The sequence below is a fragment of the Gallinula chloropus genome, assembly GCF_964237585.1.
Source record: "Gallinula chloropus genome assembly, chromosome: 35".
In the NCBI taxonomy this organism is placed as follows: Eukaryota; Metazoa; Chordata; class Aves; order Gruiformes; family Rallidae; genus Gallinula; species Gallinula chloropus.
In genome coordinates this window covers 251,898-276,531 of record NC_140120.1, presented here as the reverse complement: position 1 = coordinate 276,531, position 24,634 = coordinate 251,898, and the positions used below count along the sequence as shown (strand labels likewise).

General features: G+C 50.4%; 2 protein-coding genes across 2 annotated transcripts; one reads left to right on the top strand and one right to left on the bottom strand.

Annotated features, from left to right (window-relative positions):
* Positions 1–485: 485 nt before the first annotated feature.
* Positions 486–1,403, top strand: LOC311203039 (olfactory receptor 14A16-like; the record flags this gene model as incomplete). The annotated part of the gene is made up of 1 exon (XM_084277676.1): positions 486–1,403. One exon carries the CDS (start codon positions 486–488, stop codon positions 1,401–1,403), a length of 918 nt encoding a protein of 305 aa, XP_084133802.1.
* Positions 1,404–8,648: 7,245 nt separating this feature from the next.
* Positions 8,649–9,572, bottom strand: LOC311203028 (olfactory receptor 14A16-like; the record flags this gene model as incomplete). Its single annotated transcript, XM_084277666.1, has 1 exon — positions 8,649–9,572. The coding sequence occupies one exon, from the start codon at positions 9,570–9,572 to the stop codon at positions 8,649–8,651; it is 924 nt and encodes a 307-aa protein (XP_084133792.1).
* Between the last annotated feature and the right edge of the window lie 15,062 nt (positions 9,573–24,634).

Here is a 24,634-nt window from a genome sequence, read left to right as displayed (position 1 = left end):
TGCTGACCCTTTCCCTCAGTGACCCCCTGGTTTCTGCCACAAGGCACAGGCTCTGCACCCAGAGTTCCAGGGTTTCAGGCTGAGTCTTCTCTTTGGCAGCCAAACCCACAGTGAGGAAAAATCCCAGAGTTCCTGTCTGTTTGTCCCTGTACTTTCAGCCTTTGCTGGAGCATTTCTTGTGGTTTCCCCTTCTGTCCTTGCTGCATTTGTCCCACCATTACCTGGGGCTCTATGCACGTCCATTGGTGGGTCTGGCACTCAGCTGACCCTCATCTCAGGACTCTCATCTTTAGGACTGAGGACTTCCCGGGTTCTCCTGCTGGGCCGCAGGCTGCCATCCAAAATGGCCCCTAGGACCCCTCTCCTAAGGACTCTTGTGTATAGAAAGACAAAGTGAATTGAAAGAGCTTTTCCTGAAAAAAGAGTTCCCTAACTTCTCACTGCCTTTTCCTCCTTGGACAGGTCTCCACACTTGATGGCAGCAGATGTCCAACAGCAGCTCCATCAGCCAGTTCCTCCTCCTGCCCTTTGCAGACACACGGGAGCTGCAGCTCCTGCACTTCTGGCTCTTCCTGGGCATCTACCTGGCTGCTCTCCTGGGCAATGGGCTCATCATCATCACCATAGCCTGTGACCACCACCTCCACACCCCCATGTACTTCTTCCTCCTCAACCTCTCTCTTACTGACCTTGGCTGCATCTCCTCCACTGTTCCCAAATCCATGGCCAATTCCTTGTGGGACACCAGGGCCATTTCCTACACAGGATGTGTGGCTCAAGAACTTTTCTTTTTATTTTTGATCACAACAGAGTTCTGTCTTCTGACTGTCATGGCCTATGACCGCTACGTTGCCATCTGCCACCCCCTGCACTATGAGACCTTCCTGGGCAGCAGAGCTTGTGTCCACATGGCAGCAGCTGCCTGGGGCAGTGGGTTTGTCTTTTCTGTGCTGCACACAGCCAATACATTTTCCCTGCCCCTCTGCCATGGCAATGCCCTTGACCAGTTCTTCTGTGAAATCCCCCAGATCCTCAAGCTCTCCTGCTCAGATGCCTACCTCAGGGAAATTGGACTCATTGTGGTCAGTGCCTGTTTAGTTTTTGGGTGTTTTGTGTTCATCGTGGTGTCCTATGTGCAGATCTTCAGGGCTGTGCTGAGGATCCCCTCGCAGCAGGGACGGCACAAAGCCTTTTCCACCTGCCTGCCTCACCTGGCCGTGGTCTCCCTCTTTGTCAGCACTGCCATATTTTCCAACCTGAAGCCCCCCTCCATCTCTTTCAGGTCTTTGGACATGATATTGTCATTTCTTTACTCGGTGTTTCCACCAGCAGTGAACCCCCTCATCTACAGCTTGAGGAACCAGGCACTTAAGGATGCCATGTGGAAACTGATGACAGGATGATTCTAAGCAGCAATAAGCTGCTCATCTTCTTCTGCATGTGTACTGACACTGTAACTCCCATTAAGACCAATGTGTATTTAGTACCTTTTTTGCTTTTGAGGTTTATTTCCTTCTAGTTTGTCTAAGATATAATAGCATCGTCCATGTTCATCCCATTTGTAATGCACAATCTCCAGGTCTTTTGTGACCCAGACACTGTGAAATGATGTGCTCTCTTTGCATCATGTCTGCCTGGAAAGGGACACAGTTTTTCCTTCTTTTTTGTGGTCCCCTTGCAATTATAAGGAATTGCAAGCAGATTTTCATTAATGAATCATTTGACTCGTTCTCTGAAATCGCAGTGCTTTCCCACTATGACAGAATGGGAGTGTCTGTGAAGTGTTCTCATGGCAGCAGAGGAAATACTCCCCTTCCCCTGTATCTGCATTACTGCCAGTCTGCCTCTTTTACCTCCCTCGTCATTCAGGCGTTTCCAGCTCTCCTAATGATATGGCCACGCCCTAAGGACACCTTTTGCACAGACTGGCTGGACGTAGGCACTTCACTTGCTCACAGGTTTCCACTTCTGCTTGCTCTTTGGTCATTCAGATGCTGCTCAACTGTCTGGTTTCTTCTTTGAGCTTCAGAGAGTTTGAAAATGTCACGTTTTTTGAGAAGTGAAATGAACTGTTCTGTCAGAAGGTCAGTGTGTTGAGAAGTGACATTTCCATGTCTCTGAATAAAACTGTTCTGGGAGAGAATCTCCTCTGACTGCTATGGCATCCCCTGGAATGCCCAATCTCTTCTGCTTGCCCAAATTCTTCTCCTTGACAGGTTGTCTACCTGACATGTCTGAGCCTGCCTGGAAGTGCCGGGCTTTGTGCTGGAAACTTTTGTCATGGTAACGGCCCAGCCCAGAGCTGAGCACCCCACAGCCACTCTCTCTCTCTAAGAGGATGTGTAAGTGGGGGGTGGAATGGAGGTGGGGGGAAAAGAGGGAAAAGGAAACAAAAAACCCCAAATTCCCGTGGGTTGGGATAAGGACAGTTTACAGGGACAGCAGAGAGAGAGAAACAACAACAGGACTTTGGAGCAAAATACACAACACTGGTGATGCACAAAGCAGTCTCTCACCAAACTGCCCAGCTCAGGCTCTTACAGCTCAGAACTGTCCCAAACCCATATGATTCCTGGAGCTGAGTTCTCCTGCCTCCACCAGACACCCTTTATGCTGATCATGGAGCAATTGGAATGGAATACACTGTTTGGCCACTTTGGGTCACCTCTTGTGGCTGTGTCCCCTCACAGCTCCCTGGGTGCCCCCCATGTTCTCGTTAGCAGGGGAGTACGAACAACTGAAAATTCCTTGACTGCTTGGACACAACTAAACCATCCCTGTGTTATCACCACTACTCTCATCCTAACTCCCAAACACGGCATTCCACCCACTTCTAGAAATAAAATTCACTCTATCCTGGAAGAAACCAGCCCACCTTTGTAGACAACAAGTGCAACACAACGGTGGGCTCACTCCTGTGGTCACACAGTGTGGATAACCCTGTTGTTCAGTTATGGCCAGCTGGGCCTGTTCTGTCCCCTTCCAGGCACTTGTGCACTCCCAGTTGACTCATTTCTGGGCTAGAATTAGAAAAAAGGCCTTGATGCTGTGCAAGCCCTGCTCAGCAAGGAACAAACAGGTTTATTTAGACATTTTTGCTTATAAATCTAAACGACAGAACTATAGAGGACACCAACATCAGAATTAATTCCACCCCAGCAAAAACAAGATCAGGAGAAGAATATCTCTTCTGGTTGGATGTCTTCTTGATGTTTCTGTTCATCAAATCCCAGAGTTTCTCAAGGTCTGTTTGAAGGGCAGCTCCATTGTGTTAACAGTTCATGTGTGCAGATGGCTCTCCAACTTGTGGTGCCTCTAACCAAATGACAGCTACAGGCATTAAAGGATGTGAGAAATAAGAAACAAAACCAAGAGATCCTTTCTAAATGGCATTGCAGTCAGCCACTGGAAGAAGCCTCATGTCCTCACAGCCTGCTCCTCTCACCTTAGAACAAAAAAACTGTTGTAGTATCCTGAAGGTCAATATAGGAGGGTTCAACCCATCCAGATGGCTTCTGGAGGATATTGATGATATTAATAGAATCATACAATCACAGACTTCCAGCTGAAAGGGAACTCAAGGATCATTTGGACAAACCTTTTCTGGCTAGTGCTCAATCTAAAGAAAAGCACCACACAGACCAGCTGGCCCCACACCCTGTCCTGCTGAATCTTATAACCTTCTGATGTTGGGGAACCCATCACTTCCCACAGGAGATGATGCCAATGGCTGCTTGTTCTCAGGGTCAAAGATTTTCCCTGTGTCCTGTGGGAATCTCTCCAGGAGGAACTTGCACCTATTACTCCTCAGCTCTTTCATGTGAATCCTTCTAAAAACAGGAGTTTAAAAAACCTTCTTTGTAAACAGCCTTCAAGAACTGGGACCTGTTGATGAGGTCTCCCCTAAGCCTTTTTTTCTGAAGGCTGAACAACACCAGCTGTCTCAGACTGTCCTCATATGGCAGGTTTCCCAAGCCTTGGGTCATCTTTGTGGCCCTTCTCTGGACCTTCTCTAGCCTGGCCCTAACTGAGCAGTGACCAAAACTGCACCCAGTATTCCAGGTGTGGGCTGACAAGAGCTGAGTAAAGTGGGACAGTGACTTCTTTACGTCTGCTGGTGATCCCCATGCTGAGGCACCTCAGAGCTGTTTGCTGCAGCAGCACTCTGTTTATTCCTAGTGAGCTGCTTGTTCACAAGAACCCCCAGGTCCCTTTCCACAGAGCTGTGCTACAGAAAGGTGCATCCCAGTTGTTGCTGCACTCCTGGAGTATACTTTCCCACCTCCTAGACCCTACACTTGACCTTGCCCACTCTTCCAGCCTGTCCATGTCTTCCCGTTCGGTGGCAATCCCTTCCCAAGTGTCTACTTTCCCCACTGAGTTTGGTGTAACCCACAAACTTCATCAGGGTCAAACTTCATGAAGCTTCTTCCTGCTCCCCAGTGCACGAGAGCAGGGCAGGATTGTGATTGCCTCACAACTCTCTTGTATATTTGGAGTTGTTCTTGGCTGTACTACTTGCAGAGAGAAGTTTAATGAGATTTAAAAAGGGCAAGTGTTACATCTGGGGAAAAGCATCCCCACATACCAGTATAGGTTGGGGACTGGCCTGTTGGAGAGTAACGTAGGTGAGAGGGACCTGGGGGTCCAGGTGGACAGCAGGGTGACCACGAGCCACCAATGTGTCCTCATGGCTAAGAGGGTTCAGGGCATCCTGGGGTGTATTAGAAGGGGTGTGGTGTGTAGGTCAAGAGAGGTCCTCTTTCCGCTCTCCTCTGCCCCGATGAAACCACGTCTGAAATATCTGGTCCAGTTCTGGGCCCCTCAGATTAAGAAGCACATCAGATTCCTTGAGAGAGTCCAGGGCAGGGTCACAAAGATGGTTAAGGGAGTGGAACACCTTCCTCATGCAGAGAGGCCGAGGGAGCTGGGCCATTTTATCTTGGAGGAGACTGAAGAGTGACCTTATACATGTTTATAAATATGACAAAGGTGAGAGGTGGGAGGACTGAGCCAGGCTCTTATCAGTGGTGGCCAGTGATAGGACAAGAGCAATGAGTGCCAGCTGGAGCAGAGGAATTTCCATGTGAATGTAAGGAGAAATATTTTCCTCTGTGAGGGTGACAGAACACTGGGATAGACTGCCCAGAGAATTTGGGGAGTCTCCTGATTTAGTCTAGCTGATCCTGCTCTAGCAGTGGGGTTGAACTAGATGATCTTTTGAGGTCCCCTCACAATCCTAGGGGGCAGTGATTCTGTGATTCTGTGACAGTAATTCCTTCATCTGTTGCAAAGTGTCCATTACCTTCAGAAGCACTATTCACATTTCCTTATCAGGGGTTGGCACTGGAGCAGGCTTATGGGGGTATTAGACTATTTGGGGGGTAGAGAAGTTTTGGGGGGGGTTAAAAAGGAGCTGTGGAAGGAGGGGGTGCAGTTATGGTTTCTAGGGGGCATGTGGGGGGTTTAGGAGGTGCTTGGGGGGAGGTATGTTGGGATTTGGATGAGAAAATGCAGGGACTGTAGGAGGTGGTGGGGGAAATTTGGGAGGGGGTTTACTGCTGTTAAACATACAGCAATATGTCCCAAGCAAAAGCTGCGAGGGATGGCAGATGTTCCTGGCCTGAAACCTCCCCAGGTAGCCCACTGGCAGCACCAGAAACCTTGAGGCTCAGGACATTGCCAGCCAAAAGAACGGTTCTAACAGTGCCCAATGTCATTTTCTGGCTCTACCAGCATCCACATTTGAAACTTCCAAATGTACAGCAAGAGCATCAAAAGAGAAGGTGTGAGGGCTGAAAGATGTTCCTGGCCTGGAACCTCCCCAGGTAATGCACTAAGAGCACCATCAAGCTTGGATCTCAGGGCATTCACAGCAACAAGAATGGTCCTAACAATGTCTGATGTCATGTTTGAGCTCTACCATAATCAACACCTATTGTTAAATGCACCACAACTTTGAAGAGCCACCTGCAAGGAGATGTGAACTGTTAAGAAAATGCAGCTTCACTTCAAACAAACCTTGAGAAACTCCGGGATTTGATGAACAGGAACATGAAGAAGATCTCCAACCAGAAGTGATCTTCTGCTCCTGACCATATTTTGGCGTCTCCTGTATTTTGTGGTTAGGTTAGCCCAACCTGCCCTCACCACAAACACCCTCTTAGAGACAGAGTGGCTGTGTGGATCTCTTCTCTTGGCTGGGCCAAAACAATGACAAAAAGTTCTACCACAGCACATGCACATCAAGGCAACTCAGGCATGACTGGAGGAGAACCATCTGTGAGGAGAGGAATTTGGGCATTCCAGGGGATGCCATAGCAGTCAGAGACTCTGAACTGGAATCTGGCACATTGGGCTGTACTGGGAGGAGTGTGGCCATGCAGACAAGGGCCCTTCTTGTCCATATTGACAAAGCACTGGTGGGGACACTTCTGGAGCAGTCAGTCCCAGTGTGGGGTTCCCTGCTCTGGTGGAATGCACAGGAACTGTCCTTTGGGTAGAGAAGTTCTGCCAAGATATAATTAGGGGTCTTGTTTGAGGAGGCTGAGAGACTTGGGTTCTTTAGCCTTGGAAAGGGGAGGCTGAGGGAAACCCTCTTTGTGCTATGTGGAAAGAACGTAAGAAATTAAATCCACCAAAACTGCCAGTTTGAAGGTCAGAGATAATGTTAAAATATCCCCAATGTCGTTCTGAGGGTAGAGCTGTGGTACAAAATGTCACTCAGAGGAAGTGTGGATGAGCTGGTACCTTTGTCATTCTGGGAACAGCTGTCGAGGAGGGAGAGACAGCAGCACAGGCAGGGATATCATGGGGTGGGAACAAGGTGTGGAATGGCAATGTTTGCCTGAAGCCTGTAGGGAAACAGGCCCAGGCGTGGGACAGTGTGGGAGGGGCTGTGGTGCAGATGGCCAAAGGTGCTGGCTAGGCTGACAGGCCCTGATAGAATCGAGGTCTTTGCCTCCTTGGCTATGGCTGATGTTGCTGCCACAGAGGTCTCAGAGGAGACACATTGTCCTCAAACCAAGAAGCATCGTTGCCACTTTGTGCCAACTCTAAGAAATGTCCTTCCCTTGGCCTCACACTGCCCACATCCCAAGGAAGAGCCCTGAGACACAGGTGAGGGTCAGGATCTCCCTGCCCAGGGGCTGGGGGTCAGCACTTGGCATTTCTGCTTCATCAGACCAAGCCAGGGTGTCCTCAGCATCAGAGCTGCCTGTGCTTTGCCTGGGTTTGTCCTCATGGCCTCCAGTTGTCTGCTCTAACGAGCCCCTGGGGAGGCTTTGTCAGGAATGGCTGCCAGTGTGGTCTGTCAGTGCTTCAAGGTACTTTGGGCATTACTCCTGACTTGAACTTCTTGGGAGGTTTCTTGAGTCTCCTTTTGGTATCTTGAGGTCTGTGGACTCAGAAGAAAAGACACCATGGGGCTCATTAACATCCAGAAATCCCTTACAACCATGGCTCTTCAACACATTTTAATTAAAAACATTAAGTCTTGTATGACTAATTGGAGAGGTTTTATTTGAGTGATGAAAATTTCAAAGGAGTTTCACAATGAAGGGTTTTTTCATAGGAAAAAAAGTTTCTGTCATATCTCAGATCATGGAAGACAGTTCAGCAGCATGCTGCAATGGGGGCTGGGGCAGAGTTCTCCTAAGGAGATCTGGACAGGCAGGAAAAGCAGTCTCTGGAGATCCAACACTGCATGGAGAACCTTGCTCTTCCCCAAGCCCAGCAGTTCCCTCACTGGTCTCCTGGGACTCCCAACACTTTTCCTCACATCATCTGTGCTCACAGGCACAGACAGATTTCTCTGACAACAAACAGCAGTTACACATGACACAGTTTAATACCCATGAAATCTCTCTCCTCAGCTGCTGCTACGGCCAAGCAGCGTGTGCAGGGGGTCAGCTCTCAGAGGAGATTCTCTCCCAGAACAGTTTGAATCAGATACATAGGATGGTCACTGATCAACACAATGAACTTGTGACAGAACAGTTCACTAGACTTCTGAAAGATGGAACGTTTTCTAACTCTCTGAATATCAAAGCAGAAACCAGGTAGCAGAGCAGCATCAGAATGACTAAAGAGAAAGCTGAGGTGGAAATCTGTAAGCATACATCCAGTCAGTCTGTAGAAAAGGATGTCCTTAGGCATGGCCACATCATCAGGAGAGGTGGAAACACCTGAATGATGAGGGAGATGAAACAGAGAGATGAGTAGTAATGCAGGTACAGGGGAAGGTGAGTGTTTCTTCTGCTGCCATGGGCACCAATCCTGGAAATTCCTGCTCCGTCATGGTGGGAAAGAACTGCCATTTCATTCAAGTAGTCAAGTGATTCAGCTGAGGAATATGTGCTTGTAATTTTTTATAAATGTAATAGAAAAAAAAAAAAAAAAGAAAAAAGGAAAGAAAGTGGCGTTGTCCAGGCAGACATGATGCAAAGAGAGCACAGCTCGTCATTACACGCTGTCTGAGAACCACAAGAGCAGGAAATACAGCAGGAATGGGATGAACATGCACCATGATATTATAGCTCAGACATACTAGAAGAAAAAATTAAACAACTAAAATAGCTACAAGACTAGTCCTAATGTGAGTTAAGTGGACAGTGATAAGCAGAAGAAGATGAGATGACTTTTGCTGCTTAGAAACATAGAGTCATGAGTTTCCACACAGCATCCTTGAGCTCCTGGTTCCTCATGCTGTAGATGAGGGGGTTCACTGTTGGTGGAACCACTGAGTAAAGAAACGCCAATAACAGGTCCAGAAATAGGGAGGAGATGGAGGGGGGTTTCAGGTAGGCAAAAATGCCAGTGCTGATAAACAAGGAGACCACAGCCAGGTGAGGGAGGCAGGTGGAAAAGGCTTTGTGCCGTCCCTGCTGTGAGGGGATCCTCAGCACAGCCCTGAAGATCTGCACATAGGACACCACAATGAACACAAAACACCCAAATGATAAACAGAGACTGAATGCAAGGACTCCAGTTTCCCTGAGGTAGGCATCTGAGCAGGAGAGCTTGAGGATCTGGGGGATTTCACAGAAGAACTGGTCAACAGCATTGCCCTTGCACAGGGGGAGGGAAAATGTATTGGCTGTGTGCAGCACAGAATAGAGAATCCCACTGGCCCAGGCAGCTGCTGCCATGTGGACACAAGCTCTGCTGCCCAGGAGGGTCCCGTAGTGCAGGGGGTGGCAGATGGCAACGTAGCGGTCATAGGCCATGACAGTGAGAAGACAGAACTCTGTGGAGATAAAAAATACAAAGGAAAAGAGTTGAGCCACACATCCTGTGTAGGAAATGGCCCTGGTGTCCCACAAGGAATTGGCCATGGCTTTGGGAACAGTGGTGGAGATGCAGCCAAGGTCAGTAGCAGAGAGGTTGAGGAGGAAGAAGTACATGGGGGTGTGGAGGTGGTGGTCACAGGCTATGGTGATGATGATGAGGCCATTGCCCAGGAGGGCAGCCAGGTAGATGCCCAGGAAGAGCCAGAAGTGCAGGAGCTGCAGCTCCCGTGTGTGTGCAAAGGGCAGGAGGAGGAACTGGCTGATGGAGCTGCTGTTGGTCATTTGCTGCTGTCAAGTGTGGAGACCTGTCCAAGGAGAAAAAGGCACAGTGAGAAATTAGGGAATCTTTTTTGAGGAAAATCCCTTTCACTACTATGGAATGCCCTCAAATTGACTCTCTGGATTCAGGAAGACTTTTGTCAGGTCGCTTTTGGGAGATGTGCTGTTTTTTGCTGGCTTGAGTGTGCCACTGATGGGAGGAGGGTCATCTGGGTTAGGAACTGGGGGTCCTGAGATGAGGGTCAGCTCAGTGCCAGCCCCACCTATGGACGTGCCCAGTGCCCCAAGTAACGATGGGACAAAGGCAGCAAGGACAGGAGAGGAAACAGCAAGAAATGCTGCAGCCAAGGCTATAAGGACAGGGACAGACTGACAGGCACTCAGGGGTTGCTCCTCACTGGGTTTGGGCTGCCAAGAAGAAGACTCTGAAACTCTGGAACTCTGGGTGTAGAGTCTGTGCTGGGTGGTAGAAACAAAGGGGTTGCTGTAGGAAAGTGTCAGCAATGTAGGGGATGTCAGGGAGGTCCCACATCCGCACTGCCAGGACATTTCTGTGAGCAGCTCCATCCCCATCCCTGATAATGTCTCTGCTGCCTGGATCTGTCCCTGCAGCTGCTTTTCTTTGCCCAAGTCACCTCCTGCTCTGTGCTCACAGACCTCATCCAACCTGCCCTGTGCTCAGCTCTGCTCTGCAGACCCCTCCTGGCATCAGGGCTCTGCCCTGGGAACCTCTGTGTGTGCAGGGCTCAGGAGAAGCTCCAAAGTCTTAATAAGAATTGAGTTTTCATTGCATATTCTTTGGGGAGAAATAAGTTCTCTCAAGACTTAATGAGAATCGAGATTTCATTGGCTATGACTGAGGTGAGAAGTAAGTTCTCATCTACAACAGTCAGCACAGCCCACAGGAGAGGAAAAGCCAAAGCAAAGACTCAACCTACAGGAAAATGTTTCCTTGATGTTGTTCTTCAATGTCCCATTGGAATTTCTCAGGGATCAGATGGAGCTGGGAGAAGACATGATCCATGCAGCACATTATTACTGCAGAACAATCTTATGCTCCTCTTCCCTGGGTCACTCCTCCCACTCTCCATTTCCCTGTGCAAATCTCACCAGACAGCCCTACTGCTGACCCTGGCAGCAGCAGAGTCCCTGCCCCAGCACACAGCCCCCGGGGCGCAGGGACCCTGCTCACAAGGACAGCTCTGGGCACCCCTGGGTGCACACACTGTTTCACACCCCTCAGCCATGCCCAGGAGAAGACAGCTGTCCTGCCCTGTCCCTCTGATGGGGCAGAAGAGCATCCCTTCCAGGCAGCACTTTCTGGTCCTAGAGAGAACCTGTCCTCCTGACAGAGCCCACACACTGCCCCATGTCCCAGCTTTAGGAGATCCCTCCAGGAACAGAACCTGCCTTGCCCTGCACCCACAGACATACCAGGGAGAGGCTGTGGAGATTTCTCCTCCAGTGAGCTCTCAGCATCCATCAGCTCTCTCAGCCTCACAGGTCTCCCCTCGGTGCCTCCAGGCAGTGTCCCCAGCCCTGTGTGCTTGGCAGAGGAGCTGCTCCTGGCCAGAGCTGTCTCTTTTCAGGAGCTGCTGGATTGCCATGAGCTCCCTCCATCCCAGGAGCCCGGCCCAGCTCCCACCAGAGGAGCAGGTGAAGCTGTCACGTACTCCATCCCCTCTGGACTCCTTCGTGGTGTCTCTGGAGCTCAAAGGAACTAACTTGGAAAGATACTGAAGTAGTTTGTAATGTTCCCTCCCTTGTCTGGGGAGCAATCCTTGTGTCCATCAGAGTCGTTTCTCCTGATCAAACTAGAGTTGGGCAGCAGAATCACCTTGCCTTGTCTCCCTATGAGACACGACCCACAGGAAGGGGCAAGGAAGGGTCTCTTTCCCCCTGTGAATGGAAGGGAGTCAGTTGAGTAACTCCAGACCCTTCATCCTTGCTTTGCAGCCCTGGGGCTGGAAGGACTTGCTGCTCTGACCTATGGCTGCCACAAACCCATTGGAGTTTCAATTCCTCTTGCCCCAGTTCTGGTGGCACAAATAGGCACCTTCTGTATGGGAGCTGCTGGTCACAGCTCCCTTAGGAATGGAGGCAAGTTGTAATTTACTCTTCTCCATGAGAGTGAGCCTCATCAGATGGAAAGTGAGTGTCACCCACATTTGCTCATACCCAAAAGTGAAGACCAGGAATTACTCTTTTGGAGCCTATGGGAGAGGCTTCTGCTCTCCCTGGGTATTTGAGAGACAAATCCAGCATTTTCATTTACCTTGTTATAAATCTCTCCAAACTTCTTTTACTTCTGCAGCACTTTTCCATACCCAGAGGCAGCAGATGTCCAACAGCAGCTCCATCAGCCAGTTCCTCCTTCTGCCCTTTGCAGACACACGGGAGCTGCAGCTCCTGCACTTCTGCCTCTTCCTGGGCATCTACCTGGCTGCTCTCCTGGGCAAAACTTTAATGATCATTACTGCAGCCTACGACCACTGACTTCACATGCCCATGTATTTTTTCCCTTTCCACATCTTTTTCAATGTGTGGTGTTCACCAAAGCTGCTCAACCATTCCTCCTCCTCAGCTGCATAGTGAAGAGAAGATATAACAAATGCTCAAGATAAGGAGAGGGAGAGATCCTGCAGTGGTCACTCTCATGGGCAGAGCAGGCTCGACACAACAACAAAACTCATCTAATGCTGTCCTTCCTCTGACTGAGTCACACAGGGGACAAGGAATGTGTGTTGGGGTCATCACTGCCATGTTTGCTTACCTGATGCCTCCGTCCATCTGCTCCCTATTTTTGGGACCTGGTGTTGGCATTTCTTTCCTCATTGGTTCCTGCAGCACTCAACCCCTCACTTACAGCATGAGGAACCAGGAGCTCAAGGATGCCATGTGGAAAATGATGACTGGATGTTTCTAAGCAGCAATAAACTGCTCATCTTCTTCTGCATATCGCTGGTCATGGAACTCACATTAGGACCAGTCTGTATTTAGTAGGGACTTTTCGTTTCTGTGGGCTTTTTCCATCTGTTTTGTCTCTGATGTAATAACACCTTCATCCCATTCCTCATGCAGTGTCTCTGGTCTTGTTTGACTCAGACATGGCAGCAGAAGAAACACTCCCCTTCCCCTGTACCTGCCTCACCAGCAGTCTGCCTCTTTCATCTCCCTGGTCAGTCATGTGTTTCCACCTCTCCTGATGACACAGCCATGCCTAGGGGCAACTTTTCAGCAGACTGGCTGAATGTGTGCACTTCACTTTGATCACAGGATTCCAGCTCTGCTTGCTTTTGGACATTCAGATGCTGCTCAGCTCTCTGGTACTTCCTTTGAGTTTCAGAGAGTTGGAAACGTCCCATCTCTCAGCAGTCTAATGACCTGTTCTGTCAGGAGTTCAGTGTGTTGAAAAGTGACCTTTCTATGAATCTGATTGAAACTGTTCTGGGAGAGAATCTCCTCTGAGAGCTGACCCCCTGCACACGCTGCTTGGCCGTAGCAGCAGCTGAGGAGAGAGATTTCATGGGTATTAAACTGTGTCATGTTGAACTGCTGTTTGTTGTCAGAGAAATCTGTGCCTGTGAGCACAGATGATGGGAGGAAAAGTGCTGGGAGTCCCAGGAGGCCAGTGAGGGAACTGCTGGGCTTTGGAAGAGCAAGGTTCTCCAGACAGGTTTGGGTCTCAATAGACTGCTTTTCGTGCCTGTCCAGATCTCCTTAGGAGACCCATGTCCATCCCAGAATGCTGCTGTCACTTCTTCTATCAACTGAGCCATGACAGGATATACCCGTGAAGAGAAAATATCCTCCATTGTAATATTCCTTTGAACTGTTCATCATTAAATACCTAACTGAAATCCAATTATTTGTAGAAGTCTGGATTTTTTTAATGAAAAGGTCTTGAACAGATATGATTTTAAGGCTTTCTGTATTTCCATGAGCCCCATGGTATATTTGCTTCTGAGTCCACAGACCCCAGATACTAAGAGGAGAGTGAAGAAACCTCTCAAAATGTCAGTCAGACTTAATGCCCAAAGAACCTTGAAGCATTCATGGGCCCTACTGGGAGCCATTACTGACAAAACCTCCCCATGAACATCTTACACCTCTCAACTGGAGGCCATGAGGACAAACCCAGGCAAAGCGCAGGCAGCTCTGATGCTGAGGACACCCTGGCTTGGTCTGATGAAGCAGAAATGCCAAGTGCTTATCCCCAGCCCCTGAGCAGGGAGATCCTGACCCTCACCTGTGTCTCAGGGCTCTTCCATGGGATGTGGGGAGTGTGATGCCAAGGCTAGGACAGGGGTGTGACACATGGATGCCTCCCTAGGTTGAGTTCAAGGAGGCAATGATGTTCCATGGCCACGAGGACAATGTGTCTCCTCTGAGGCCTCTGCAGGGACATCAGCCACACCCAAGGGCTGTGATCTCATTTCTATCAGGCCCTTTCAGCATGGCCAGCACTCTTGGCCATCTGCACCACAGCCCATCTCACACTGCCCGACACCTGTGCCTGTTTCCCTGCAGGCTGCAGACACCCAACCCCTTTCCCCACCTTGTTCTCAGCCCACCATGTCCCTGCCTGTACTGCTGTCTCCCCCTCCTCACCAGCTGTTCCCAGATAAACCAAGCAACCAGCTCATCCACACTTCCTCCAAGTAACTCCAAACACCACAGCACTACCCTCAGAATGGCATTTCTCCATGCTCATAACCCATCTGCACCTCTAGTTTTAATTGCCATTCATTTGAAAAGGAAATTTCAATCTCTCTGGAGCTACCCCTATACTCTCCTCAGACTCCCCTTCCCCAGGCTAAAGAAGCCCAGATCTCTCAGCCTCTCCACACAAGACCCCTAACCCTATCTTAGCAGAATTTCTTTCAACCTTGTGACTGTTCCTCCACACTCGTCCTGAGCTGGGGACCTCCCACTGCTGGACTCTCTGCTGGTGTCCACACCAGTGCTGAGTCAAACTGACAGTGAGTGCCTTTGCCTGGGTGGCCGTACTGCTCCCAGTGCTGCCCAATGTGCTCATGGCCAGGTTCCTGTGTAGCAGCCCTGGCTGCTGTGGCATCCCTCAGAACGCCCAAAGCCTCCTCCTTGACACTGCTGCTCCACCAGTCATGTCTGAATTCCCTTGATGTGCGGGTGTTGAGGTTTAACCCTGCTCACTGATGATGTCATCATGCATGGGAGATTCTTTTGGGCAGTTGGCATCAGCTGCCCTGGCAGTCCTCCCTCACAACAACTAGTGCTCCCTGAGCTTACTTTCTGGTGGAGCAGCATGTGAATCAGGAAGGGCCTTGATGCTGGGCAAGCACTGGGCAGCAATGGATAAATTATCATGTGTCACCAGTGCTGGATTGGTCACACAACAGGACGATGTGTTGGTTCTACCCCTGTTGTGGTTATCCCCTGATGCAGAAGATCACAAGATCAGAAGGGGCAGATCAGCTCTGGTTGGAAAAGTTCTTGAGGTTTCTCTTTGTAAAACCACGGAGGGTTTTGCCAGGATCTGCTGGAAGTGAAGCTCCGATGTGTCAGTGGTTAATGTGTGAGTGTAGAAGCCTCAGCTGACTTGTGGTGCCTCAGCAAGAGGCATTAAAGGACATGATAGAAAAACAATAAAAAGAGGAGAGAGTGCTGTAAATGCTTGTGGTGGTTCAGCCCCAAACAGTGTCTCAGCACCACACACCACTGGCTCACTCCCAGAGGAGAAAGAGACAGAGCCTCTGTTGGTTGGGATAAGGAGAGTTCACTGAAAAAAGCACCATGAAACTAGAACAATAAACAGCCCATGACACTCATACCCAGTGAGAACACAGAGTACCTTACCCACCTGAGGATTACAGAGTGCTGCAGGACAGGAGGACCAACCCAACACCCCAGCTGCACTCAGACTGCCCTGGAGGCACCCAGGAGTGGTGCCCAAACCAGCTCCTTTATGGAGAAGTGCTGTCAGGTGGTGTGGAAAACAGCCAGGGCTAACTCAACCTCCCCAAGCAGGCAGCACAGGTGAGATAACTGTGGCCTGACCAGAACCAGGACAATATCCACCCCTTTTTGCCCACTATCTACATCATGGCCAGATGGGTTTGCTTCTGCACTCCCAGTTGCTTTGTTTCCATTGCTGCAACCACCCCCACAGGGCACCCCCACAGGAGTTGGCCAGACACCTCAGCCACTGTAGGTGCTTCTTCCTTTCCCCAGTCTATTACTGCCAGGCAGTTGGCATATGATGCTGGTGCACTCCACACAGACTTACACCACATGGGTGAAGAACATTGGACTTCATCAGGATTGGTGGGTAGCTGCAGATCATCAGGATCATAGTAATTCATCTCTCACGTGGCTGATCCCCTCAAACACGGCACACTCTGCTCTGTGGTCATGCACTTGCCTGGCCAACACATGACATCTTCACTGAACGGGTACCTTTCCCCCACATTTGACAGAAGTGGCCTCCAGAGGCTGAGGGCTTGAGACTTCTTTCCAATCACCTTGTCAATGACTCCTTCTCTGGACAGGGATCCCAGCTGTTTGGCCTCCCTGCCTTCTAATTCCAGGCTGTGTGCCTCATTGTCCCAGCATCAGAGTAGCCAGGTGATGATGTGCTCCCCTGGAAGGCAGCTGAAATCTTTGCCCATTTCTCCCAGCTCACTCATGTACAAGGGTCAGGTTATAATGCTCACTCCTGGAGGAGAAACAGACAGACCATCTGTGGGCTGAGAGGAGGACAGTTTACTGACAAAATCACTGTGAAAAAATGATAACAGCACATCACAAACTACACTGACATCCAGTGATAACAGAGAGTACTTTACTGACCAAAGGATCACAAGGTGCTACACAATGCAAGGACCAACCAAACACCCCAGCAACACTCAGACTAACCTTAAGGAAACCATGAGTGTCCCTCTCCAACCAGCCCCTTTTATGGGGGAGTGATGTCAGGTGGTGTGGAAAACAGCCTGGACACACTCAGCTCAGCTGTGCTAACTCAGGTCACCTCTGCTAACTTAGCTCACCTCTGCTGGCTGCTTGGCCAGAAACAGGACAGCTGTGCATTTAATCTCCCCTGTCTATCACATATTTCTACCTGTCCAAAGTCAATTCACAGTGTCTGAAATCATCGTTCCAACAGTGGATCTGCACACCAGTGCTTCACGTTGCTCTCTAGATTTCCCTTCCCTTCCTCTTGGACCATTCAGACACCTCCCAACCATCCAGCTGCTGCTCTGAGTTTCAGGGAGTTAAACCCTTGCCTTTCTGGCAGTTGTCTGACTCATTCTGTCTTTAGCCAGCTCTTGAGTTGTGGTGATTTCACAGTCTCCTTCCTCACTAGAACATCTCTCACAGGGTTAAGCTTTGTGGCAGGTGAACCTCACTGGTGGCAGATTGCACTTGGCACAGAGTGAGGAGTGTTTGATTTAATGGTGAATCTTGTCAGGTTTCTTCTCCTGTTGGGAAAATAACTCCCTGTGTGCTGCCTGTGTGCAGCCAGTTCTCTAAGGACAGCAGGGGAGCTGGTACAGAGGGGCTGTAATGCCCCACTGTGGAGTGCAGAGAGAGACCTGATGTAAGGACAAGGGATGCAAGTCCCAGTTGGCTGGTGAGAGTCATGGTGGGCTTGTGGAGATGTGCAGCAAGGTTGTCCCCACTGCCTCAAGGGACCCTTTTTCAGAGCAGTCCAGACCTCCTTAGGAGGCACCCTGGATCAATCTCAGTCAGAGGTTGTCACCTCTCCTCTACAGTGAAAATAATAACCTACACCCTTAAAAAGAAATCAATTTTACTCTGAGCTCCCTTTGAAACAGCTTCAATGGTCTGTACATCTCTTGAAGACTTGAAGATAATTACATGAAGAGACATAGCTAGTTAGGGCTTGCTTTTTCTTTTTAATGAGCCCTGGGGTGCATTTGGTGCTGAGTCCTTGAAGCTCAGGTACTGAGAGGAGATGACACAAAAAACTCCATGTCAAAAGCAGAAGCCAAAGTACCTGAAGTATTAATGAGTCCCACTGAGAGCCATTGCTGGCTGAGCCTCCCCAGGGACTCGTTAGCACAGGTAATTGGAGGCCATGTTGGCTGGTAGGCAAAGGCAATGTACAAGCAACTGAGATGCTGAGCAAGCCCTGGGTTGGTTTGATGAAGCAGAATGGCCAAGCCCTGACCCCCAGCCCCAGGAAAGACAGGTCCTGCCCCTCAGGCATTACTCAGGCTCTTCCTGGGGCAGTGTGGGGTGTGTAATGCTGAGGGAAGAACAACAGGATGAGAGTTTCTCCTCATTGTTGGTCCAAAGCCCAGCTAGAAATCCATCTGTCCTCCATTTAGAAAAAGAGAAAGACCAGGGAGACCCTCCATCCCCTATCAGATTCAGGAGGAATCTGTGGAAAGATGAGGCCAAGGCTGAGGTGCTTAATGAAATCTTTGCCACTGTCTTTAGCAATAGGAGCAGTTGTACAGAGAGAATCCAATTCCCTGAGCTGGGAGACAGGGACAGGGAGCAGAATGAGCCCACCTCAATCCAGGAGGAGATGGTCCTGCTGCACCACAGAGATGTGCAGAGATCTGTGGGGCTGAATGGGATGCAGCCAAGGGTGCTGAAAGAGCTGGCAAGGGGGGTTCACCAAGCCACTTTCCATCAGTCCTGGCTGACTGGATCAGTCAATGTAACCCCTATATAAGAAGGGACAGAAGGATGATCAGGGAAATTACAGGCCTGATAGTTGGACTTCAGTCCCAGAGAAGCTGATGGAGCAGATCATCCTGAGCAGCATTATCCATTTCATGAAGAACCCCCAAGTGATCAGGCCCAGTCAGCTTGGGTTCATAAGGGCAGGTCCTGTTTGACCCACTGGATCTCCCTCTATGACAGGGTGACCTGCTTCTTGGACAAGGGAAGGGCTCTGCATGTTGTCTACCTTGACTTCAGCAAGGCCTTGGACACAGTTTTCCAGAACTTTCTCCTAGTGAAGCTCACTGCTTGTGGCTTGGAAACTGTGGTGGTTCATCCCTGAACAATGGCTGAGCACCACATGCTGCTCGCTCACTCCCGGAGGAGAAACAGACAGAGCCTCTGTGGGTTGGGGTAAGGACAGTTTACTGACAAAAGCACCATAAAAGAGGAACAATAACAGCCCCAATTGCACTCACACCCAGTGATAGCACAGAGAGTACCTTACAATCCCAACAATAACAGAGTGCTGCTCCATGCCATGACCACCCCTCCCCAGCCAGCCCCTTGGATGGGGAAGTGATGTCAGGGGGTGTGGAAAACAGCCCAGGTGAACTCAGCTCAGCTGTGCTGGCTTCTTGGGGAGGTGAGCTCTGGCCTAGATAGAACCAGGGCATTATCCACCCCTGTTTCCACACCATTTACATCTTGCCCAGATCTTACATTTTCAGAGTACTGGGAAGGTTCATAACATCATTTGTTATTTAGACCATCTGCCATGGACCACCATCCAGGAAATAGTATAGAGAAATATGTAATATTTGGCCTTTTTTCTCCTTTGGCAATGTCTAAAGCCAGCTGGATGGCTTTCACCTCTGCAAACTGGCTGGATTTGCCTTCTCCATAGGCCGTTTCTGCAACTTGGCGTGTGGGACTCCACACAGCAGCCTTCCACCTCTGATGTTTACCAGTAATGCCACAGGACCCATCAGTGCACAGGGCATATTTTTTCTCATTTTCTGGCAGTTCACTGTACAGTGAGGCCTCTTCAGCACGTGTCACCTGTTCCTGTGGTGATATTCCACAGTCTTTGCCTTCTGGCCAGTCTGTGATCACTTCCAGGGTTCCTGGGTGATTGGGGTTTCCTATTCCAGCCTGCTGTGTGATAAGTGTGACCCACTTGCTCCACGTATTATCAGTGGCATGGTGTGTAGAAGGGGCCTTCCCGTTGAACATCCAGCCCAGCACCGGCAGTCGGGGTGCCAGCAGGAGCTGGGCTTCAGTCCCAATCACTTCTTAAGTGGCTCAAACCCCTTCACAGGTAGCCAGTATTTCCTTTTCTGTTAGAGTGTCTGGATCCTCTGTAGCCCCGACTCCAAAACCCCAGAGACTGACCTTGAGCCTCCCCTGGTGCTTTCTGCCAGAGTCTCCAGGTAGGGCCATTCTCCCAGGCTGACCTGTAGAACACATTTTTTACATATAGCCCAGTCTGGAGAGGCCCAAGGGCTACTGCATGGACCATCTCCTGTTTGATCTCTTCAAAGGCTTCTCACTGCTCAGGGCCCCATTGGAAATCGGTTTCTTACCAGGATACACAGCAGAAAGGGCTGACAATTTGGCTGTGGTTTGGGATATGCATTCTCCAGAACCCCACAGTGCCTAGGAAAGCTTGTGTCTCCTTTGTGTTGGTGGAGATATAACTGCTGTTTTATTGATAACATCACCTGTGATCTGATGACACCCATCCTGCTATTTTAGTCCTTAAAAGTGGATTTCTGGAGCAGGTCCCTTGCCCTTACTCTGTTTGATGACAAAACCAGCTTTAGCAGAATTCAGATCATTTTCTTCCCTTTCTCAAAAAATTCCTCTGCTGTGCTGTCCCATGCCATGACATCATCAATATACTGGAGGTGCTCTGGGGCTTCACCCTGCTCTAATGCAGACTGGATCAGTCCATGGCAGATGGTGGGGCTGTGTTTCCAGCCCTGGGGCAGTCAATCCCGGGTGTCCTGGATTCTCTTCCAACTGAAAGCAAAGTGTGGCCTGTGTTCTGCTGCCAAAGGGTTGAGAAAACCACATTTGCAATGTCAGTTGTAGTGTAGCACTTGGCTGCTTTTGACTCCAGTTCATACTGGAGTTCCAGCAGGTCTGGCACTGCAGCACTCAGAGGCAGCGTGACCTCATTCAGGGCACGATAGTCCAGCCTCAGCCTCCACTCTGCACTGGGCTTCTGCACTGGCCAGATTGCACTGTTGAAGGGTGAGCGGGTTCTACCAATCACTCCCTGACTCTCCAGTTGATGATCAGTTTCTGAATGGGAATCAGGGAGTCTCTGTTGGGTGTGGTATTGTTGCCTGTGCACCATCATGGTAGCAACTGGTACCTGCTGTTCTTCAGCCTTTAGCAGCCCCACAACAGCAGGGTCTTCTGACAGTCCAGGCAGAAGAGACACTTGTTCAATGTCTTCTGTCTCTGAGGCAGCTATTCCAAAAGCCCACTGGTACCCTTTTGGGTCTTTGAGGTGCCCTCTCTGCAGGAAGTCTATGCCCAGGATGCACAGAGCTGCAGATCATCAGGATCACACTAAATCATCTCTCACATGGCTAATCCCCTCAGATAATGGATATCTCTCTCCATGGTCATCCACTGGTCTGGCCAATACACAACATCTTCAATGAACTGGTACCCTGCCCTTACACTTGATAGAAGTCACCTCCAGAGGCTGAGGGCTTGAGACTTCCTTCCAATTGCCTTGTTACTGCCTCCTTCTCTGGACAGGGATCCCAGCTGCTTGGCCTCCCGGCCTTCTCCCTGCTGCCTGTCCCATTGTCCCAGCATGGCAGTAGCCAGGTGATGATGTGCTCCCCTGGAAGGCGGCTGAAGTCTTTTCTCATGTCTCTCAGCTCAAGGACAAGGATCGGGTTATAACCTCTGGTGTTGCCTCTTCAGGGCCTGGAAATGTTCCCAGTTCATCAGCATCTCTCCCGATGAGGACTGATTTCTCCATGTATTTCTTCTTCTGGATAGAGGTGACTGACAGGCGTACTGGTTGGCTGTCTGGATCAGCTCTGGGGTTGGCCTCTGAGGTTTGAGCACCCATGGTGCTTGTTGGGGAGACTGGAGGAGCTGCACTCTCTGAGGCACGGGTAGCTCCAGTGCCTGTTGTAAGGGTTCTTTCTGGCTCAGCTGCGGTGTTGGTTTCTGAGGCCTGGGCAGCCACAGTGCCTCTGGATCTGGTTTTCTTGTCTTGGTATTTTTCAAAGCCCTCCCACTCCCCATGCCACCCCTGACCCTTCAGCCCAGGGAAGACCTCTTGGCAATATTCTTGGCACAGTTGTTGGTAACACATAGGTCCAGACAGACATTCAGGAGAGAGAGCAAGACACATATGCTGGTCTGAACATCCCAGGGACAGTCAACATTCTCAACAGATGCTGTAAAAATCCTAAAGGGAAAAGGGCAGGAGAAAGCACCCCTCACCTCATCCTCCACCGTTATCACAAAACTTCAGGCTCCACCTTGGGCTCCAAAAAGCGCTGTGGTGGTTCAGCTCCAACCAGTGGCTGAGCAGCACATGCCACTCACTTACTCCCACAGGAGAAACAGACAGAGCCTCCATGGGCTGGCCTAAGGACATTTTACTGACCAAATCGCCATGAAAGGAGAACAGCCCACAGTGAATTTCACTTATACCCAGTTACGACCCAGTCACTGCACAACATGATGACCAACACGATGACTCGGCTGCACTTTGACTGCCCTGGAGGCACCAGGAGTGCCCCTCCCAAACAAGCACCTTTTCTGGGGGAGTGATGTCAAGTGGTGTGGAAAACAGCCTGGGCTAACTCAGTTCTCCTGTGCTGCCTGCCTGGGGAGATTAGCTCTGCCCTGGCAATATCCAGGACTGATGGGATGGGATTGGGATGGGAATGGGATTGGGATGATGTAGTCAAGGCACCCATCAATCAGTTGGCATGTCAGTTTGCCAGGGTTGTTTGCCTGTGCAGCTGTAAAGTCACAGGCTGTAGGAGGTGATAACTGCCCTATGACCTGCCCAAATCCTTCCACAAACTCTGCCAGCCAGGGACTGGCTGCTGAGGGAGGGGGAAATGGTTGGCGAGTCTATAACAATGATCATTAAACTGTTGCCCAGAGGAGCAGCCAGGAAGATGCCCAGGAAGAGGCAGAAGTGCAGGAGCTGCAGCTCCCATGGGTTCTGTAAAGGGAAGGAGGAGGAACTGGCTGATGGAGCTGCTGCTGGACATGTGGTGCCTCTGGGTATGGATGGTCCTAACTGTGACCATCTGGTGTCTTTTCATTTGGCCAAAGGAATTCCCCACCTGGCTCAAAAATGCTCCTCATCCCAGGCAGCATTGCTCTATTGGACCTTGATCCCACTCATGTCTCTTGGACAACCTCTGGCCCTTCAGGTGACAACAGGGGTTGGTGTCTGAGCAACTGTCTCCTGGCCTCCACCCTCAGTAATTCCCATGGGCACTGGGACCAGCAGCTCCCAGGCAGCCATGCTCCTTAACCTTTGCAGGGGGTCAGAGACTCCTGCCTGTCCCTGCCTGGGGCTCCTCTCTCATGGGGAGACAAGGAAAGGTGATTGTCCTGCCCAGCTTTTGTTTGATCAGTAGAAACGACTCTGCTGGACACAAGGATTTCTCCCCAGACAAGGGAGGGAAAGTCAGTGAGAACTTCAGTTTCTTTCCAAGAAGGTTCCCTAGAGCTCTAGGGAGGAGTCCAGAGGGGATGGAGAATATGATGTCTTCACCTGCTCCTCTGCTGTGAGCTGGGCTGGGCTCCTGGGATGGACAGTGGGAGCTCAGAAATATTGCAGTGCTGCAGAGAGACAGCTCTGGCCAGGAGCAGCTCCTCTGCCAAGCACACAGGGCTGGGGACACTGCCTGGAGGCACCGAGGGGAGACCTGTCAGGCTGAGAGAGCTGGTGGATGCTGAGAGCTCACTGGAGGAGAAATATCCTCAGCACTCTGCCTGGTATGTCTGTGGGTGCAGGGCAATGCAGGTTCTGTTCCTGGAGGGATCTCCTAAAGCTGGGACATGGGGCAGTGTGTGGGGTCTGTCAGGAGGACAGGTTCTCTCTAGGACCAGAAAGTGCTGCCTGGAAGGGATGCCCTTGTGCCCCATCAGAGGGACAGGGCAGGACAGCTGTCTTCTCCTGGGCATGGTTAAGGGGTGCCCAGGGCTGTCCTTGTGAGCAGGGTCCCTTCACCCCGGGGGTTGTGTGCTGGGGCAGGGACTCTGCTGCTGCCAGGGTCAGCACTCAGCCTGCCTGCTGGGCTTTCCACAGCAATAGAGACAGCAGCTGTGGGTTGAAGGAGTGACCCAGGGAAGGGCAGCACAGGTTCCCTCTTCTGTAAGAAAATGCTGCCTGGGTCAGCTTTACTTCCAGCTCCAGCTGATTCTTGAGACATTGTAAAGGGACTTTGAAAAAAAAAATCAAGGAAGCATTTTCCTGCAAGGCAGTGTCTGCTTTGACTGTTCCTCTCCTGTGGGCTGTGCTGTGGTAGATGAGAACTTATTTCTCCCCAAAGAATATGCAATGAAAACTCAAATCTTCTTAAGACTCTGGAGCTTTGCCTGAGCCCTGCACACACAGAGGTTCCCTGGGCAGTGCCCTGATGCCAGGAGGGGTCTGCAGAGCAGAGCTGAGTGCAGGGCAGGTTGGATGAGCTCTGTGAACACAGAGCGGGAGGTGACATGGGCAAAGAGAAGCAGCTGCAGGGACAGCTGCAGTTAGCAGAGACATTGGCAAGGAGGAAGAGTGAGCTGTTCCCAGCAATGCCCTGGCAGTGGGGTTTTGGTACCTCCCTGACATCACCCACCATGCTGATACTTTCCCACAGCAACCCCCTGGTCTCTGCCACCCAGCACAGACTCTGCACCCAGACTTCCACGTTTTCAGTCTGAGAAACCTGCGAGTACCTGTCTGTCTGTCCCTGTCCTTGCAGCCCTGGCTGGACTGTTTCTCACGGTTTCCCTTCCTGTCCTTGCTGCCTTTGTCCCACCATTACCAAAGCTCTGCTCTGCCCTCAGGTGAAACTGGAGTGACAGTGCTGAAATGCTCATTCCTATCCGCAGGGCATTTAGTCTGAGATCACAACATCCTTCTATTTACTGACTGCTGCCAGGCAGGACTGAGTTCTTGAGAGCCACAGCCAACCCTCCTCCCAGCAGTGGCACGCTCAAGCCAGCACAAAGCAGACTTCCCAAAAGGGACCTGCCAAAAGTCTCCTGAATACAGAGAGTTAATCTGAGGGCATTCCCTAAGAATTAGAAGATGTTTTCCTAAAAGAAGATTTCCATCACTTCTCACTGTGTCTTTTCCTCCTTTCACAGGTCTCCATACCTGACAGCAACAG